Source organism: Catharus ustulatus, chromosome 3 (genome assembly GCF_009819885.2).
Source record: "Catharus ustulatus isolate bCatUst1 chromosome 3, bCatUst1.pri.v2, whole genome shotgun sequence".
In the NCBI taxonomy this organism is placed as follows: Eukaryota; Metazoa; Chordata; class Aves; order Passeriformes; family Turdidae; genus Catharus; species Catharus ustulatus.
Window position 1 is genome coordinate 90,779,493 of NC_046223.1, and position 20,639 is coordinate 90,800,131.

Here is a 20,639-nt window from a genome sequence, read left to right on the forward strand (position 1 = left end):
CCAAAGAAAAAATAGATTTGTTATAAACCTGAAGTGTAAGAAAAGACTTGTTTTGTTTTTAAAATATTATAATACTCAGCTTAATTTCAAGTAATGTAAAAATATGCACGCTTCAATTATTTTTCTATTTCCTACCCACTTCCAGGATACTACTATGTTTTTGTTTACAGTAATTTCACGAATACAAGCTGCACCATTTTCACCAAAATTTTGGTGGAAACCCAGAAGTGTGGCTAGTACTCTGGGGCGGCTAATATATTAGCAATATTCTAAAAGCTGCCAACACGGAAGTGAGAGCCCGCGGCAGCCCCAAGCCAAACTGGAGCCCGGCTGGCCCCGGCAGAGGTGGGAAAGCCTGGCAGAGGCAGGGCCAGTGGTGCAGGGGGTGGGCGGCAGAGCCCAGACCAGCAGCACGGGGCAGGGAGGGCGGCAGAGCCCGGACCAGCAGCGCGGGGAAGCCCAGCGGCATGGGGAAGCCCAGCAGAACCGGGGCTAGCAGCGCAGGGGAGCCCAGCAGAACCGGGGCCAGCAGCGTGGAGGAGCCCAGCAGCGCGGGGGCAGCGGTGCTGGCCAGGGCAAGCAAACGCGGCGGCGGCAGTGCAGACGGGAGTGGGGGGGCGAGCAAGCCTGGCGGTGGTAGCGGCAGTACCGCCTGGCCGGCCCCGAGCGGCCCCGCCGAGCCGTAGCGCCGAGCTGGGCCACCCGGCCCCGTCAGCAACCATGAGCCGGCCGAGCCTGCCTGGCCCTGCCCCGAGCCAGTAAACCCCGCTATGTCGCGATTCTGTTACTAATTGGCAAATTTGTGAAAGTTGCTCACGGATCCTCGCTACGAACTAAAGTGCGGCTAATATTCAGGTGCAACTTTTTTATTGACAAAGACATCAACGTTGTCGACGCACCGGAAGTGCAGTTTATACTCTGTGTGACTTGTATTCGTGAAATTACTGTACTTTTAGTAGTCTTTAATCATCTGAGCTGTGGAGATATTTTCTTTCCTTATATCCCATAGCAGATCAAGATAAGCAGGCAGTTTTTAAAATAATGGCAAGCTAAAAGATACATCTAAGCTCAAAATTTTGAACTTTTAATGGAGACAATTTTATCTTTAATATTAAGACAATATTTACAGTTGCAAGGAACTGAAACAATAGGTATCTAACTTTTTGCTCATTAATGTTCCTGGGATTTTATGGTAAGTCTGTGAAAGTCTTTAGGAGTAAGAGCTACTGAGCTGTGTAAAGGTGATGGAAACAAAAGCACATATTTCTCTGAAGTGATCAAATCACTTTTGAATCAAAATTGTTTTTTCCACTCACTTCAAATGATAATCTTGGGAAAAACAGTAAGTTGCATGTAGATTGGGCGAGGGGGGGAGTGGGCAGGCATGTCTTTATGTAACTTTATATTGCCTTTGTACACTATTGTAAAGAATTAAGTTTACCTAATTCATCTTGGAAAAGTGATTAATTTCAATGTTAGAAGAGTCTTTCAGCTCTGTTGTTAAAAGGTAAGTTAAAAAAGACTGAAACAATCCTGTTGCAGTGATGTTATGATCACAAAACCACAGTGTTGGTGCTGCTACCTGCTTGCTAGTTCTTGAATTTCTTGTCCTCATGAATGCATATTTAACACCATTACCAGACTACATGTTATAATTTAGGAAATTGCTGTCCAAACGACACACTTGTTTTTCTGGTAGATATTTTATTTTCACTGTATTGTCATAATTGTACCATCAGTCTGAAATGAGATGCATTTTGCAAGCCATACTTTTACAGCAAAATGCTGAATTTGAAAACTGTTGTCAAATTTAATTCCTTAAAATGTTAGTAGCAAATGTTTTATTTATTAGATTCTTTTCCTAAAGAATAGCAATGTTGAAGAGATGTCACTTCTGATTACAGGAGACTTGAGTACTACACATCAAAACATTTCATGTACACATTTATGCTGAGCAAATAAAACAAATAGCAATAGTTTCATAAAAAGAAATAGAAATTTATTTCAGGCATTTTATTTTCTATGTCATTTTTATAAATTAGGCTTTTGACTTTTAGTAAAAACCTTAAAAAGACAGTCTTTTTCAGCAAAATAAAATCTATTTTCAGTGTTCATTTATGGTATTTAGAAATTCTACTTTAGAAGTATTATAAATAAATACAATAGAAAAGGAAACTCATTAACATCAGTGGAATGAGATTTCTAAATATGCAATATGCTTCTTACTCTGAAACAACAAGAAGAAAAACAGTATTTTCCAAATAAATTATTCATTGTTTGATATATAGTATGCTAATAGAGAGGCATACTATATGCTATTAATATATGCTTATATTTAGATAAATTCATATAATACTTAATGCAATATATTGTGCAACTGTAAAGGAAATTGTCCTTCAGCTGACTGTTTAATATAATCATTTATGTTTATACTTTTGAGGTTTGTTCCGGTTTATTCTAATAGAGAGGCTTTTAGTTGCCCATTAAAGACAATCTATTATTGCAATCAATAAAATCTAGCCAAGAATTGAACTAGCAAAAAGGTCAACTCTGTCTAAAGGAAATAAGCACAGTTGTAAAGATTAACTGAGTTATTAAATAATTAATGAATTTCTGTGATCAATTTTTTCACATTTCATCAGTTGGATATTCTCTTTTTTGTCATTTAACTGTTTATTGAACATTACCTTTTTACTCTGAATTTTAAAATTCTGACATGTCAGTTTATAAACTGTTTTCCTAGCACAGCATTCCTTTCTGTCAACAATCACAGACCTGTAATTTCAGAAACTTTTCAGATCAACTGAGAAGTTTCATGTTTAACATAAAATAGCTGTATTGAAATCAATCAGCTATGGCAAAACAATTTGTACAAAAATGTACAAAAAATATACAAATGTACAAAATATACAAATGTACAAAAATGTACAAAGTCATATTTACACAAAAATATTTTTAAAGAAATTATTTAACAAATGTTTAAAGGAGAGAGAAAATGCTTAAAACATAAAAACCATTTTCTGATTGAGCCATTTTTATTTTAAAAATTCAACCTATAACCTGTTTGCTGTTTGATATATCCTTAATCATACATCTTTTTTATCAGCTTTGTGAAAAAAATGCTGATATAAGAGCAACAGCAACAAGTGAACCTTGCACCATTGTAAGTGTGCAACCATCTGCCTAGTACTATCCAACCTAGTCCTATCTAACCCTAATCTTTGTGGAAATATGCATTTTTCAAAAAAAAAGTGCACATTAACTCATCCAATTTGATTTTTTAATTCTTTTATAGGAGATCATTAATAATTAATTACTTTACGGAAATGTTTCAGGATAATATCAACTGTTGTGATTGTTTGAGTAAGGGAATAGTCTTTTAACTTATTAGGTCTCAACACTGATAGTTAAAAATTACAGTAATTTCACAATTATAAGCCGCACCATTTTGGCTAAAATTTTGGTCCGAATCTGAAGTGTGGCTTATAATCAGGTACGGCTTATATATGGACAAAGAATGAAAAGTTGCTGTTTCAGTCTGATAAGAAAGGCAGGAGCTTCTCTTTGAAATGGAGAATGTAAACCCCCTCCTTCCAAATTATTATAATTTTGAAATCAAGCAGCTTTCAGGCAAAAGGATGGGAATTAGGAATAACAGTTCTTTACTAGGGAAATTAAAATAGAAATACAGTACTACAAAAAAACAAACTCCAAACCCTGACAAAGTCAGAGTACAGCCTGACACCCTGTCAGGCAGGGTGTTGGTAGCAGTCCCATTAAATGGTGGCTGCATCCTCCTGCAGTGACAGATGTGATTCAGTTGGAGCAGTGCTCCTGTAGAAAGTGCAGTTTCCCTCTAAAGTTCCAGTGATGATGCGGAGAAATCTGGTTTTCCTCTGGAATCCAGTGGAGAAAGGGGCTACCTTAGTGTCCCAAATCCTCTGTTTTTATCTTGGTAAGAAATGTTGGGCTCTTCCCCCTGGCTGGAGCAACTTCCAATGGGATGCAGTAATTTTATCAGTCACACAGTGGGACTCAATGGGCCATGAGCAGAAAATGACTGGCTGGAGGAAGGATGGGTTGTGAAAAGATAAAGAACAATGCCCTGCCTGGTTTCAATGGATGGCCCATTAGCAGAATATCTCCCATGGAGATAAGGATCACTGCCCCCACCCTCAACAGATGGTGATAGAATAGATACCTTTTATCACACTCTGTATTGTAATGTGCGGCTTAAGAAAATAGTTTTCATGTAATGATATGCATGAAAGATGGGCAGGAGGAAAAAGACATTGACTATCTAATTAAAGGGTGTTGAATATTGTTAGAAATAAGGCACTAAAATATATATTGTAATATTAATAGCAACTAACATCATTCCACATGCTTTAGCCTCATTTGGTAAACTACTTTATGGCCATATTTTAATTTACCATTCTTTATAAATGTCAGGTTAATTTAATTTTTTTTTATTTGTGCTATTTCACTTTACTATAGTTAGAATGAAAGAAGCAATTTGTTTTTCCCTAATTCCCTAAAAAGGGGAAGAAATCTATTTTTTGTCAGGAAATAGTTTTGGTGTATTTTCAAATCTGCACAAATTTCACTGTAATTCATTACCTTCTAAGGAGCTACCTTGAGCAAGATTCATGTTCCTGTTTGCAGAACACCATGGGAGGAAGGTGCATTAGCTCCTCACCACGCATCCTGGTTTAGTTTCCACGCTGTCAGGGGAAGGACCTGACCAATAAGAATAGGCTACACAGGACCTGTGATAACTAAATGAAGAAGTTTTCCTTAGGCTCCCTGAAGGGAGAAAGCCTGATATCCACTGCAGCAGGATGGGAAGAGGTCAGGGTAAGTAGTGGACACACTCAGGCATGGGGAGAAAGAGACTCTACAACTGTGAAGGCTGGAAGAGGATTCCTTCTGATTACTCAGATGAGAGGTTTTATCTGGAGGGACAAGTAAGCTCCGATCCTGACTTCTACACCCTCATCTCTACCACTAAAATAAAGCAATGGTTGACAACAGATAAGTCACTTCTCTGAGGAAAAATGGTACCAGGTGACCAGACCTGATCTCTGAGGAGGTTTATTTGCATGTCAGAGATCTCAATGTGTGTGGGGAAAAGATTACCAGAATTTGGCCGATTACCAGAGCTTGCTTACTCTTGCTGCTTGTCCATGAGGCCACCAATGACAATGCCAACAGAGACCCAGAGCATATCAAAGGTAACTAGGGCACTCCAGCAGCAGAAGCAAAAACTATGGAAGCCCAGCACTGGTGGTAGTAAGATATCCTGGGGGTCACAGGCAAAACTTCATTGATACATCCCTCAAGTGGATCAGGCACAGTGGAATGGCAACCATTTAAAAAATATTGTGGTTGATGTCTTCTACAGATAGCTTGATCAATAAAAGTTTATGAAGTCATCTTTAGGAATTTGGAAAAATACTTAGGAACATTAGTTCTCCTTGGGATATGACCACACTGATTTTTGCTGGAAAGACAACATGGAAAGACAAAAATATGTAGTCATGGTGACAATTTTTTTTAGCAATTGAAGGGTGAGAAAAATAAGGGAGATATTTATCTATATTCTATATTCATGAATAGGCAAGAGGAAGTTTGGGATGTAGAGGTAGAAAACAACTCTGTCAATAATGGCAGTGAGATGATAGAGCTCATAATCTTGTAAGAAACTAAAAATTCAAGTAGCACAGTAATGATTCTAAACTTCAGTAGGCTGGTTTTCATTCGCTCAGAAATCTGTTTTGCAAGCTCCCATTAGAGATTGAACTGAAGGGAAAAAATATTTGTCTTGAACCCACTGATTTGTCTTAAAAGACCATTTCCTCAAAGCACAGTTATTTCCAATGTGCAGAAACTCAGGCAGGTGTGGCTAAAGAAGAGATAAATGAGCTCCTGAACGAGCATAAATAGAAAACGAAGTGCACAAACGTCAGATGTAAAGGTAAAGATGCCTCTCCAGGTAAATAAAATTAAGTACTGCATTACTGGATCATCTGAGGGTTCCATTTAGGATTGTGAGCCATGTGTTAAGCTTATTTGTGTTATTCCACTTTAGGAATCAGCAGGGTTTTCACTCATGTCAAGCTGTTGTGATATAAATATGGAAACTTCAGGGCAAAATCTCAATGAGCCATATGGCTTCTTTTGCTGTGCAATTTCATGAATTCCAGATCTGAGAGTGCTGGCTGTCTTTAGCAGGATCATTCTGCATCAGAGAGATCATAAGCATAAAGACAGGGAACAACTTATGTTGTTTTTCCTCTTTTGTCAGCATCATTACTGGGGTCAAAGTGTTGTTGGATTTTTTTTTTTTTTTAGCCTTAGTTCTGTTCTTGTTGTTATGGTAATTAAAAGCATTTAGAGTTCAGTCCTTAGATGACTGTTTTACAGTAAGCAGTCAGCTCACCTACAATCCTGCTGGCATTTTGGACAGAGTTTGTTTCATTATTGTGAAGGTTCCTAGCAGGAGCTGGGGCCTATTGGGGGTCTGCAATGACACAGGGCAAAAGGGTGAGAGTCGCAGTTTCCATTCCCCATCCTCCTGTGCTATTCATGGGTGAGGAGGAGGTAGAGGAGTCTGAAGTGAAGGAGTGAGGTTGAGTCTGGGAAGAAAAGAGGGGTGGAGAAAAGTGGTTTTGGCTTTGTGGTTTTGTTTGTTTGTTTGTTTCGCCATCCTATGCTAGTTTTAATTATCAGTTAATTCAATCAGTGTTCTTCAAGTTGTTTCTATTTTGTCCATGACAGTAATTTGTAAATGATGTCCCCATCTTCATCATGGTCCCCATGGTTTTCTCTCTTACTTTTTCCACCTCCCTGTTGAGGGGGAGTGAGAGAGTGGCTGGATGGGCATGTGTCATTGCCAAGATCAACCTACCCAAGCATAACTGTGTGCATTATATCTCCCACATGACTACCCAGGTGTTTTGTCTCGTAGTGTCACATTGCCCATCATGGGGTTAAGGTTACAGCCAGTCTGAGGAACAGAGAAGCTGTTGGACATGGAAAGATGTTGTTGGGAAAGAGGTTGTTTCAACTGCTGCGGAAAGGAATGGCTGGGCAACCACAGCTGGGGCAAGGGCACTGGCGCAGTGTGATGGAGGCCTAGAGAGCAGCAAATCCTGGGAAGCTCCACCAGAAAGCATAGCATAGACACAGCTTCAGTAGTCATGGAAAGGCTTCAAAGGGATTCAGAGGGGCTTGTGTATAGTTTGTTACAGCCCTGAGAGTCACTATGCACTGTCTGAAAGTAAGCCTGAAAAAACAGACTTGCCTCCAGCAACACTGAGTGGAAAAGGCAGGCAGATTTACAAACCCAAATCCATTTGATCTCAGTTGTCTCTGCCCCCCTCATTTCCATTATCAGTAACCAAAAACATGAAACAGTTTTGTTTATGGTCTAACAAATTCAGGCTCATTATATAGAGCCTTTAAATTTCTTTTTATCTAATTATTGTAAATTAAAGATTTAGATGAGGGCATCTCTGACCCACAATCCACACCATCCACACCAAGATCCACAATTACAGAGTTCCTTAGATAGTCCAGATAAATGCACATAATCTGCTATAAAAGAGTGTCGGTAAGGAAAGAGGACAATGGGGCTCTGTGAAATTTTCTATTGTATGGAATTTTTATAAATAATGAAGGCATTCACTCATGATTAAATAAGTACATTTTTAGTAAAATAATTTGTATTCATTGATGGTAAGCAGAACAGATACAATGTTACATATATTTAATTCATGTTCAGTATTATTGGTTAATGTATGAACAATTCACATGGTAGTTGTGACAACAGGTTATCAAGACAAAATAGCAGGAAGCTTCAATCAAAATTCATTAATCAGTTTTAAATACATTCTAAAAAATTGTATTTTTGAGCCATTTAATGCACAAGGGTAAAGACAAATGATTGGAGATGTACCTATCTATTGAAACCTGTGAGATAGCTATTAAGATTTTAAAACATATTGTATCATATGAAGTAATAGAACCAAAATATAAATTGTCTTATTTTTTTATTATTATAACAAGCAAATAAATGTTTCTGCATGGTAAAATACATATATGTATCTCTGAGACCCTTCTACTCGATTTTAAGCAGGGTTATAAAGAAAATCAAGCTTATAATAGGCAGCAGATGCAGGGATATATTCATTAGTTTAACACTGACAGCTTTGCCATTTTCTTTTTCAGGTTTGAACTGTGAGTTTAGGCCTTGTGAGGCCAGCAATCCCTGTGAGAATGGAGCTGTGTGCATAGAAGAAATGAATTTGGACGTTTTTCCCCTTGGATTCCACTGCCAGTGTGTGAAGGGCTTTGCAGGTCCACGCTGTGAGATCAATGTCAATGAGTGCAGCTCTAACCCTTGCCTCCACGGATACTGCTATGACAGTGAGTTCAGTGTGGTTACTCACTTTATTGTAGAGAAGTCTTTCTCTTGAAGCATCTGTAGCTGCTGAGCTGCTCTGGGGAAAACAGTGGATAATTTACTGAAATTTAGCTTGTCTGAAGCTTCACAGCCTGTACCTGAAGGATTATTTTTTGCCAAAATGCCTCAACTCCCAACACTGGGGGTTTTGTGTTCAGGGGGTCAGAATTCTAGCTAATGAGAAATTTTAATGAGATTTGTGCTGTCTCCTTTGATACCTAAATTAACCAAAAACATCTTAGATTGTGCATTTCATGAGAGAATATTCAGGTGCTTAAAGAGAGCTCATGGAGCATTACATGTCATAATTCTAATAAGTAAAAAAATTCTGTTTAATTTCAAACTAATGTGAAAGGGTATACCAAATTACCTTCTGTCTGGATTGGCAGGCTAAGTTTAGTATGGTGTACTTGACAGTTTTTTAGGGCTCTTACCATCTTTCAGACACTTTCTATATTTGTCAAAAAAAAAAAAGTAGAAGTAGTAATTTTCAGAGGATCTTAAAATGCTGACTGGAAAGATGAAAAACATCTGAAGGTCATGTAGTCAACCCTGCATGAAGCTAGGCTATTAGCAGTGCTAGAACAGGTCAGCCAGGGATTTTTCTGAGTTTTGAAAGCCTTCAAAGAGGGACAGATATTTCTTGGGACAGCATATTCCACCGATTAACTACTCTGGCAATTCTCAAACTCTTCCAGTCCCATCCAAATCTCCTGAGCTGTAACTTTTGGCCATTGCCTCATAGTACTTCCTAGTACTATTAAGGAGTTTCAGTTCTGTCATTTCTGTGACTATCCTTAAAGTTATTTTTAAATAGCCCTCCTGCTGTGAATATTTCCTTGAAGGTCTAATACAAAGCAAGTTTGGTTGACTCAACTTTTCGTCATAGGGGCCACACTTTAAGCACTGAGTAACTGTGTTTGTCTTCTTCTACATCTCTCTCCTGTTTCCTCACATCCATTTTCAAAAAAGAATGATGATTTAAGAACTTTCATTAAATGCATTTTTTCAGAAAAAATTTTCAGCAGACCTAATCAGCTTACTGGTTTCACATGAGATCTTAAAGAATTGAGCCCAAATTACTAAAAACATTGTCTAAAACTCTCCTAGTAAAAATAAAAATTAAAATAAAATAAAAATAAAAATAAAAATCAGTTTCAATAAAATATCTTTAAAAGTCTTTCTTTCCTTATCAAGGAATAAGGTGAATGAATTAATCTTCTATCTAGCAAAGACTATTTCCTCTTACATTTACAGATGTTTTCTATGTGGTCTGCATTGGTTTATAGATATTTTTTTAACTCACTCAGATGAGCTGTATTAAAGTTCTTCATGCTGACAAAGTTCCAATTTTGGGGAGAACAGCTTGTCTTTGTGGTACCTCTGGCTTGAGTTTTATCATGAGGACATTTGAGTTCCTCTACCCCATGTGAACTGGCTGCAGAAAGCTGGAATGCTAAGGAAGATGGGAAGCTTTTAGCATATGAATAATGCTCCTGTGCCGAAGGACTTAAAGCATTTAATGAATACAGTAGCAGCTGTGTGTACAGACATGATTGTAGAATCAATTCTATGGTAAATCTCAGTGATAATGAAGAATCCAGGGACTCCTTTGGGGTTAAAATAAATGCACGCCTGCAAGAAGTGTGATTACTGCTGTCATGAACTTCATATATGCATGGAGCACTCTAAAGATTCCATTTGGATCACTAATGATGAAAAAGAGATGAGATTCTTATGATTATCTTGTTAAGAAATACATCATAGAAAAATTCAACTCCAGTAAGTTTTCCCTTAATATCATGGTATAATATGAGGCATTCCTTGCAACAAAAATAACAACATTAAAAACAACCAATAAACCAAACATTGTTTAACTGCCATATCCTATTTAGAGATCATTTTAAAGATAGAATCCTATGTCTTTTTTGACTGTTTTGTGATGGAAAATTACTCATTACTTATAACATCACTTTTTAACTAATTAATTTATAACTCTTGAATCAAAATATTTCTACTGTTTAAGTAAAATGCAGTACATGAATATTTCATATTTAAAAGATATTTTGAGACCACATTTAATTTATTTTTATTTTTTTAACATGTCGACACCATTTAAGTAAAGCTGGTCTTAATCTTTTTCAGAGAGTATTCATAACTGGCACTTAGTAAATTTACTGCATTCAGTTACTAGAACTCTTAGTACTAAAGTACTGTCTCTGTTGCAGTTGTCGATGGCTTCTATTGTTTGTGCAACCCAGGATATGCAGGACTGAAATGTGAGCAAGATATTGATGACTGCATAGTCAACGCTTGTGAACACAATTCTACATGTGTTGATCTACATCTGGTTAGTAGCAATTGTTTTTGTTTTTGTTTTTGTTTTTTTTTTTAATTAAAATGTTTAAGTTTTCATTCTAAAATCTAAAGCAATATTTTTCTGAGTTCTAAACCTCCTCTTGATCCATACATCCACATATCAAGTGCTTTATAATTATGCTTTTCAGACACTGGGTTTTGGTCTTTTTGTTTATTTGTAATTTTATAGGCAGTGGGAAAGAGGAATGTTTTTATTATTTAAAAGCAGTTACTGGGTCAATGTGGTTATGCAGGGAATTCAAAAGGCACATAAAATTTTCTACTGGGTGTGTTTATGACCTCATTATAAGTGACAGGAATACTCATTTACACCAATTACACTGGCTTCAAAGGGACTTAAAAAGTATCCTACCCAAGAAAACTGATTTACTTCAAGTACTTCAGCACTTGTTTTCAAAACTCCTCAGATATATCAGTTTCAGAGGTATGAAACGTGTTAGAAATAACTTATGTCTTCTCAGAAATAAAATCATTGTATCACCTGATTCCTCCATGTGAGGAAAGACGACAGAGATTCACATTGTGTAAGCTTCAACACCATGTTCTCTGTCACTCCTTCCAGGAATCTGCCAAGAATCAGTTTGTTCTCATTGTACTCAACAGAGGCACTAAGACCATAGAGTATAAATATTTTCCTTAAGAAGCATTCAGGCTGTCAGAGAAATGATCAGTTAAAAAAACAAAACAAAACAAAAAGTGGATAAAAAGACTTTCTTATTCTAGTTTCTAGTTATTTCTTATTTCTTATTCTTCTTTCTTATTCTAGTTTCAACAGGCACATTTGTGAAAATACTAAATTGATAAATTCAGAATTCAAATAATATTATGAAACTTAAATGTAGGTGTCTATTTATGGAATGAGCTAAACATCTAAGCACATCCAAGGATCATTGAGGATGTAGGTAGCACAACCCACAATTCAGCTGCCACCATTTGAATTTTCACTTTGGGTGGATTGCAGAACTCTGTAGGTATTGTAACATTATTGCTGAAGGTGTTTGCAATTTCAGGAGCCCTGAAGTGTATGAAAGGTGTGGGTTTGGAGGGTTTCCCTTGGTTGGTTTATTTGACTGATTTGCTTTTTTGCAGTTGTTTCTTTGTTTTTTTACTTGCTTGATTGTCTTAGTACATGCATAAAGAAATTGGATTTTTTTCCAGACAAATCCTGAGGGTAACCTGCAATTGTCACTATACCCTAAACTTGAACCAAACTTAGCTGCTTCAAAAGAATTGTCTCAAATTTTCTGATTTCCAGAGCTGCTTCTTTTCACCAGTTAGAACTCTTTATGTATTGTACAATATTTTGGGTTTTTTTTTTTTTTAATATATTTTGAGAACTATTCAACACCTTGGACAAAATCAAGTGCTTGATACAGAGACCACAGTTTGTGAAACTTTTGTTATTGTTTTGGATGCTATTTTAAATGTGCATTTTTCTACCACTAGACTTCAATTATTATTTCAAGATCTCATACTGGACACATATTACCATCTTAAAATCTGGTTAGAGTGCATTCCACAAAATAAATTTTATGCCTCCAATCATGTACTGTCTTATTCTCTAGGAGAGCGTTGCATGTGTTGACATTTCAGGTACTATTCCTAACTGCAGCTAATCCTTTAAATGAGACTGACAAAATGGAGTTTTATATGCAGTTTGATCAACATTCTCCCTAAAAAACCTGGTATCTGAAACGGAGAAAAATATTATTTTTAAACATTGAATATATTTTTCCCCTTGAGAATTTTGGCTATGCTTCACCAAATGAGTTCCAATATTGACCCAGAAAAGTTTAATATTTTGAGCAAAATTTAAGATGACAGAGAATAGTAGCTCACTGTAATTTCAAACACTGTTTTAATTTTTTCTTCACATATCTTTCATCCCTTTTTCCCTTGAATTATTTGTGCTTACTTTTGTTCTGTAGTTCTTTTATATTCCTCACCTTGTTTTTTATGGGCCTGTGCAATTTTGTTTTAAATGGAACACAGCATACCAAATCAGTGAGATCCATACAAACTCACTGTTTCTGAGAAAGCATGATGTTCAAAACATCTATGTGGATAATAGCATCTGCAGAAAATAAATACTGTAGAAACTTAATGGCAAGGTGTCATATTAGACTCTGTGTTGATCATTTTCAGGCTATTTCAAAATTGCTCACCTATGTCAACATCACAACAATCATTTATGTGAAAGAATTCATTTTGATGTTGGCTAAATCCTCAGCATTTTTTTCATTATAACATTGTACTTTGGCATTATATTTGGCAACATAATTTCACTGTAAACCACCCCCACCAACCAGAATGGGTTCTTCTAAGTGGAAAAATTATTTTGAAAAGAAATTGGGACTTTCTTGTATTATTTTGCTTTATAATAATAATTCATTTCTATTCAATATTTACATTTCTCCTTCTCTATTCTTCTCCAGAGTATTTACTTAAACTAACATTTATTATATACCTTTCTGAAATAACTTTCATGTGGATCATCTTTTAAGTTGAATCTAGAAAGGGACCTAAAAGTTGTTACTTGTTGTGAATCACTAGTTCACTAAGTGATTTTATTATTCAGTTTATATGAGACTATATTATTTCACGTACTATGTCCCTCTTATTGTATTCATTATCAAAGAGTACTGACATTTTTTCAAATCATATTATCTGTTTATACATCAAGATTCCCAGTGATCAACACAAAAAGGATTCATGAATTAACATATATTCATAAAAATGGAAGACCCATTCCTTTTTCTTTAGCCGCAGCAGCTGTAAAAGAACAGATAATGAATGTCAATCTCCTAGAAAATTAATTTTTAACAATATAAGCTGTCTTCATCCTCCTTCTTCATCCTCCTTTAAAAGGTAAAAAACTAGAGAATAGGAAGCAACTGAAGCATAATAAAGGAAGATTTAAAAAGAGATGGAAATCTCAGGAGTTTCATAATTTCTGCATCAAATACCATTTTCTTCCAAAGGTATATTACAGCAGCCCTATTATACAAGTCAAAGACCAAAGATCTGAATGTGAGAAAGAATTCCAACATATAGTCTAATTGCAACATATACTTCACAAGCTTTACCTTGGCTCTCCAGGAAGGGGGTGGCAATAAACAACTGAACTGTGGAATGAATCATAGGATAATTTACATTGGAAAAGATCTTCAAGTTCTTTAACTGTAAGCCTAGCTCTGCCAAGTTCATCACTCAATCATGTCCCTGAAGGCCACAGGTACACACTATTAAATACCTTGAAGGATAATGACTGAGCCGCTTCCCTACGCAGCCTGTTTTAATGCTTGACACAATTTTAAAGATATTTTTCCTAATATCTAATTTAATCTTCTCTGGTGGGAGATCAGGATAGGTGAAATACAAAGTTTAATAACACAAATACATCAGCATAAGTAGATTCTGATTTCCTACTTCATCTGAAAATTCCAGTTCTCCAAGAATTATATACTAGCAAGTTATTATATGACAGCACATGCCACTGTCAGTCATATTAGACCCTCTGGTGGCTCTGGAATAATTAATCAGCTACCCTTATGCTAATAAATCTTCATTCTGCAGTCCAGCAGCTGAAATACCTTTGGTGCATTTTTTCAAGGTAAGAGTGAATTACCATTGTCAGAATGACACTTGCAATACGTATCCTTCCTCTTTGGTGTTGGTAATGTGGTATAATATAGATCCTTAAAATTAGATGACAATGCTATCTTGGCAATGCATCAGAAGGAGCAGGCACAAGAAATTACACTCATGAGGGGATAATCCAGCTGCCAGCTAAGGACTACACAGCCACTTATTCACTCGGTCCTTTCTATGAGATGGTGAAGACAACAGAAAAGAGCACACAGAAGAAAACTAGTGGGTTGAGAGAGTTTAACAAGCAAAGGAAAGAGGAGGAAGAAAGAATAAAACAACACACATGCATCAAAGGCAATCACTCAAACCTTCCATGTGTATACTGATGCCCAGCCAGCATTTGAATAACGGCTACCTTTTGGTAGGGTTTCCCCGGAGTAATTTGCAAATTCTACTTTAAAAAGTTAAAATAATACAAAGCATTGTTGTGGGGCAATACACAAAAATATGTTGTTCTAATGATTTATTTAAGATCAGATAATGTACAGTAATTTCAGGTCCATAAGGCGCACCGGACTATAAGGCGCACTAAGTTTTTGCAGCGAGGATCCACCCTCAGCTCCCCCCATGCGGTTGCTGGCTGAGACCCCGCCTCAACCCAGCAACCATGGGCCCCTGGGGCCGTCTGTGCCCGCCGCCGCTCCGTGCCACCTCCCCAGGGCCGGGCTATGCCCACCGCCGCTCCGTGCCGCCCCCACGGGGCCGGGCTATGCCCACCGCCACTCCGTGCTGCCTCCCCGGGGCTGGGACATGCCTGCCGCCACTAGGCACTGCCTCCATGGGGTCAGGGCATGCCTGCCGGGGCACCGCAGGCCCCCGAGCCCTCCTGCACCCGGCAGCTGTGGCCCCACGGCCCCACCTCCACCTGGCAGCCGTGGCCCTGCCGGCTCCCCCCGCGGCTCGCGGCTCACACTTCCGGGTTGGCAAATTTCCAAACTTTTGCCCATGTATAAGGCGCACCAGACTATAAGGTGCACTTCCGGCTTTGGGCCAAAATTTTGGTCAAAAGGGTGCGCCTTATAGTCGTGAAATTACTGTATATAGAACATATAACATAAAATATTATTTTGGGGTATTTGCCTTTTAAAAAATAAAAAGTAATAGTATCTTCACAATAGCTCTGACTTCAGTTTTTGCTTGTGCTGTTCTGTATGTCAAATCATAATGCAAATCCTGTCACTTTAGTGTATGTGGATATCCATGCAGAAAATTATAATAGATGTTTCCTTCAGCGCTTTGTTTCTGGAAGCTATTATTTCTCTATACCACATAGGAAAACAAAAAACATAAACTATAGGTAAAGTTATGGTTGTATGATAATACTTGTATTGCAGTCCCATATCCTTCTTGTGGTTAACTCTCTTACTTGATTTAAAAGGCAATTATTTCTCTTTCAATAAAACTTAATTTTATCGAAATGAGCTGTCCAATAAAATAATGGAGAATAATGCCAATTTGAACGAGAAGAAGAAATATTTTCTTGCTTGGTTTCTGTTTTTAAATTGGTAAGGAAAAAATAAATGTACTTATAACAAGGCAAAATCATGTAATTCAGGTCTTTTAAGAACTTATATTCTGGATTGTATGGAGGGCTTATATAAAGGATGGAGAGAGACTACTACAAAATTTTTTTATAACAAACAAATTAGAGTTGACAGATAGAAGGCCTGTTCCATAGTTTAAATTGTAAGAACGTAACACACATATAGGTTAGCTCATTGCATAAATTGTGAAAAATATTTGAAAGGAACTCTGGCATTGCGGACTAAACTATACAATGGCTAACTGTTAACAGCTTATGTTACCCAAAACAAAATTAGTCAGGTTTTGGACTAACTTAAAACAATTTCCTAAAATGGCACTCTACACTTAAGTTCCTCATAAATCAGATTTTTCTGTACTTCATGCTAAATAGAGAAAAGAAAAAGAATTATCTCCAAAAGCTGTAACTTATTTTAAAACATCGAGAAGCACTCAAGGTGCTTCAGGAGGATCATCTTCCTGTGCAACAAGAGCAGGTGGTCTGATACTATAAGGGAAATAAAAGGCTATATAGGTCATACATCAGTGAAGTTTCTAGATTTCTGTGGGCATGGAAATTCTCTAAGCTTTAAATTAAGCAAACAAGCACTGCAACAGAAGTTGGTCTGAAACTTCAGCTTAACTCAAAGACCACATACCATAAATGGCATCCAGTGTACATAACAAATGACAAGCCCTTAATGGTTACCAGGTCAAATAAATTCAAGTTGACTTCAATGTGACTTAAACTTATACATTGACCTCATTGAGAGTACCCATGTGGTGAAACTGTGCATGCTGGACAAATAACTTTAATATTGCCAATTATACATCCTAGAAAAGAGCTATGCAGCAGCTGTAGTTCACCTGAAAAACTAGCAACTGCATCAGTACTTTTGCAAAGTTTTACTGCTGATACAACTCACTGTGCTGCCCTGAAGATTTGACTTACCATCCCTGAAATATTTCATCTCCCACTTATATTTAGCTAAAAAAAAAGCCTTCATATAAAAGTTTTTTTCAAGATCTATTGAAAGGCCTCCCTCCTCTGCCTTGTACTATAGTGAATATAACAGTAAAAAGACTGAAAATTTGGTCATTACTGTGTGTACTCCTTTATGCTCTATTAAGTCCAGTTCAGTGAAAGACATTGGAATACACAAAATTAACTATTGATTTACTGACTTAGGATAATGTCCTTGGTAGTGATCTGAGTTATTATACATTACTTGGATAGAGTGATTATGATATATTATGCCTTACTCATCTAATTGAAAGTTGATTTTGGCAAACAAGTATCATATTTCCATTTATTTGTTTTGTTTCTGACATTGTTTCAACATGTTTTATTTTAATTTTTTGAAAGAAGTTGCAGACATATATAAAAATTTGTGGCTTCAAACAATGCCAGTAAATATCATAGAAGTGAAAGCCTTCTCTTTCCTCTTTCATAAGCTAAATTTTAAATACCCTACAGAATGAATAAAACAGTCACAAAAGTGGAGGAAATGGAAGTCAAAGATTGGCTTTCCAATGAGACTTGTGAACAGAAGGCAAATTGATGCAGTAAAGATACAGGAAGGTAGTCCCAGATGGTGTGCTTTAAATTTTGCCTGCAATGAGGAGGCTGGACAGACAAAATCAGTGACAGCATGGAAAGAAGTGAAGAACTTCACAACATAAGGAAGAAGCTGGAGAACTGTGGCCTACTTGTTGAAAACACAACCCTAAATTTGATTTGTGTACCATATGAAGACTAACATTATGTTTAAGGTGGGAAACGAAGAGTTTGTACCTTTGAAGGCATTAAAAGCCTGACAGTGATATTACAGACACTTGGAAGTACAAAAATGTCATTGATTCATAGGGAAGAGAATTCTACAAAAGAATAAAATTCTATTTATCTGCAGATAAGTACATAATTGTATGTACTTAGCAGATTTATAGAGCAGAAGGTCATGAAAAGATATGGGTCCTCAAGGAAATTTTCCTGAAATAAGTTAAATGGTGAAATTCATAGGTGATCAGTCACTCTCTGAATGTTTCCCTTGCTACACAACATACAATAATAAACTGGAAGAATTAATTTAAAATAGCCTAAATCCTCCATACAGCAGGAAAGATGTTTTCTTTTGCTTAAAGTATATTAAATAGTTTTGCACCTGTTTTCCTAGAGAAAATGTGAATGTTACTCCTACTCCATCAAATATGAATTACACTATGGTGTCTCTTCCACAACAAAATAAGTCTTACAGGAATAAAGAACAGTCTCTTATTTCTGTTTGTATTAAAAAAAAAATTAAAAAGGGAAATAATTCACATAAAATGTGTACAACTGACAAATTATGTACTAATGTTTGTCATCCAAAGACTAAGACTAGGAGGTCATTTTCTAGGTTCATTAGGTCCCTCTAGCTGCTAACCTCTTCAGGCTTGGCAAAATTACATAGTGCTTGGAAAGGAAAATAGCCCAGAGAAAGATTTGTTATCCCATTTATTTTATGTTATTTTAGAGTTCTCCAATCTGTTGTCCTTTAGATTTTAATATTCTGTCCCAAGGATTCTGACTAAAAATTTTTTACTATGAGTGTAATAAATAACAGGAACAGGCCCCTCAGAGAAACTATGGATGCCCCATCCCTGGAAGCAACCTGATCTAGTAGAAGGTGACCCTGCCAGAGTCCATATCTTGCAGTATTATTTATTTATTGATTTGTTAATTTGTTCATTGTCTTTTCACCTTTATCCTATTTTGTTTATGACAATAGAAAAGAGGGAGCTGAAGAACACCTGTGACAATTTACCAGGTCTTGCACTACTAGGCACTAAGTTACTTGTTGTGAGTTGTTCTTATTTTTCTGTTGCTTAGCTATCCTGGCTCAGAGAAAAAGAAATTAAAAATCAAATTATATTAAATATATACTCTGATTGTATAGAATATGTTTTATTTGCATAACATAAAATTCTGAAATATGCTGAGATATTTCTCAGAAAAAAAAAAAGTAATTTTCAAAATTATTCTAATAGTTTATCCTTTTACATGAGAATTGACTTGGAAAGCACTGGGAAAACATTTCATTCATTTAGTGAGTTATCATATTAATTGATTTCTGCAGGTCTATTATGGAATTGTGAAAATGCGAGATTATGCCAGTTGTGGGTTTGACTGAAATCAAAACTCTTGACCAAAATTTCCTTTCAAAATAATCATGATAGCCTTTGAATACTTCATTACTCTTCCACATTACTCCAAGCCCTGCCTTCAAACGTGTTTTGTAAGGGATATTGAAGCCCTATGCAGGGACACACATGGGGCATATGTGTTTTTGGGGTTAACCAAAAGTTTTCTGCAGCAGTAATTACATATGCATTTGCCTTTTTGAGACACGATGCCAAGGTTTTAAAGGCATCCTCATCACCTTTTGGGTCTGCCATAAAAAAAGAAAGCTTGTTTAGAGTTCTCTACCAGCATTTTTAATAATTTATGATTTTTTTATGCTAAGGCAAAGACTTGATATATTGCATAAACGTATTACTATGTTTGCTTCAGTACAGCTTTAATACCAGCCAGCACCCCCTGAATGTGTCAATAAGTTGTATTTCTATCCAGATTAATTCTGTTCTAGTCAGACACTGTATCTCTCTTATTTCATTCTAGTAGTCTTTTTGAGGTAATGTTGTATAAAAAGATGTTTCTGTTTATAGGTAAAGCAGATTTTTTAAAGTAAAAGCTTCACCACATTAATGTAGAGTCACTTTCTCAACAAATACCTCTAGTTTAGTCCAAAGTATAAGTACCACTGCGATTTCCCTTGGAAAAATTGTGAATTTCATGTTTGGTTTTCACTCATTCACACATGCTCAGTGGAACCATTGAGTGTCTGGAGAACAAGAATGACTGAGATACACAGGTGACATGAAATAATTCTTGGCATTCCACTTTTGTTTTTTCCCTTCCCCACCCCTCCTTTTTTAAAAATTCTTTCTAATTGAGGAAATATCAATTAATTCCATGATTTTTATTCAGAAATTGCTAGACCTTCCGTGGTGGGAATAATAAAAAAAGCAAACAAACCAAATCCAAAAACAGACCAAAAAAAAAGATAATTCCATCAGAACTCCCCTTGAGGTGAAACCAAGAAGCAACAAAGCATGAAAAGAATTTATGAATTTTATCATATTTTTTATTTAATGAATATGCAGAACAGGTTCACTGTCCTTGTAGCAGATGAGGGACTGGGAGTTGCGCCAAAAAAGTGTCCAAACCAGCTGAGCCTGAGGCACTCAGCAGTACAACAAAGAACAGCAAGTGACAGTACGGGGGTACTCCATGCTGAGGATGAAGACCCCCATCTGCCAGTTCTAACTTTTGCTTAAGTAGGATTGCTGCTTTCCAAGGGCTTGGATTTGGGGTGCCGTGGTGAGACTAACAAGACTTGTCCAGCCCTGAGACTATCATTTATTGCTGCTCTTCGATGTAGGTACTAATGATATGACCAGTGCAGACCTGGAACACACCACAGGTGACTCCAGCAGCATGATAAAGAACATGAGTGCTCCAAAGTTTTTCCTCTACAGTCCTCACAGTGAGAGGAAGTGGTTGAGAGAGTGTGGATCTATC

The 20,639-nt window shown here is 36.7% G+C and overlaps 1 protein-coding gene across 1 annotated transcript in view; it reads left to right on the forward strand.

Moving 5' to 3' along the window:
* The window catches only part of EYS (eyes shut homolog), an 811,979-nt gene that overhangs the window by 317,854 nt on the left and 473,486 nt on the right, over nt 1-20,639 (forward strand). The window contains 2 exon segments of the mRNA XM_033053725.1: nt 8,233-8,430; nt 10,696-10,817. Coding sequence (XP_032909616.1) covers nt 8,233-8,430; nt 10,696-10,817 — 320 coding nt within the window.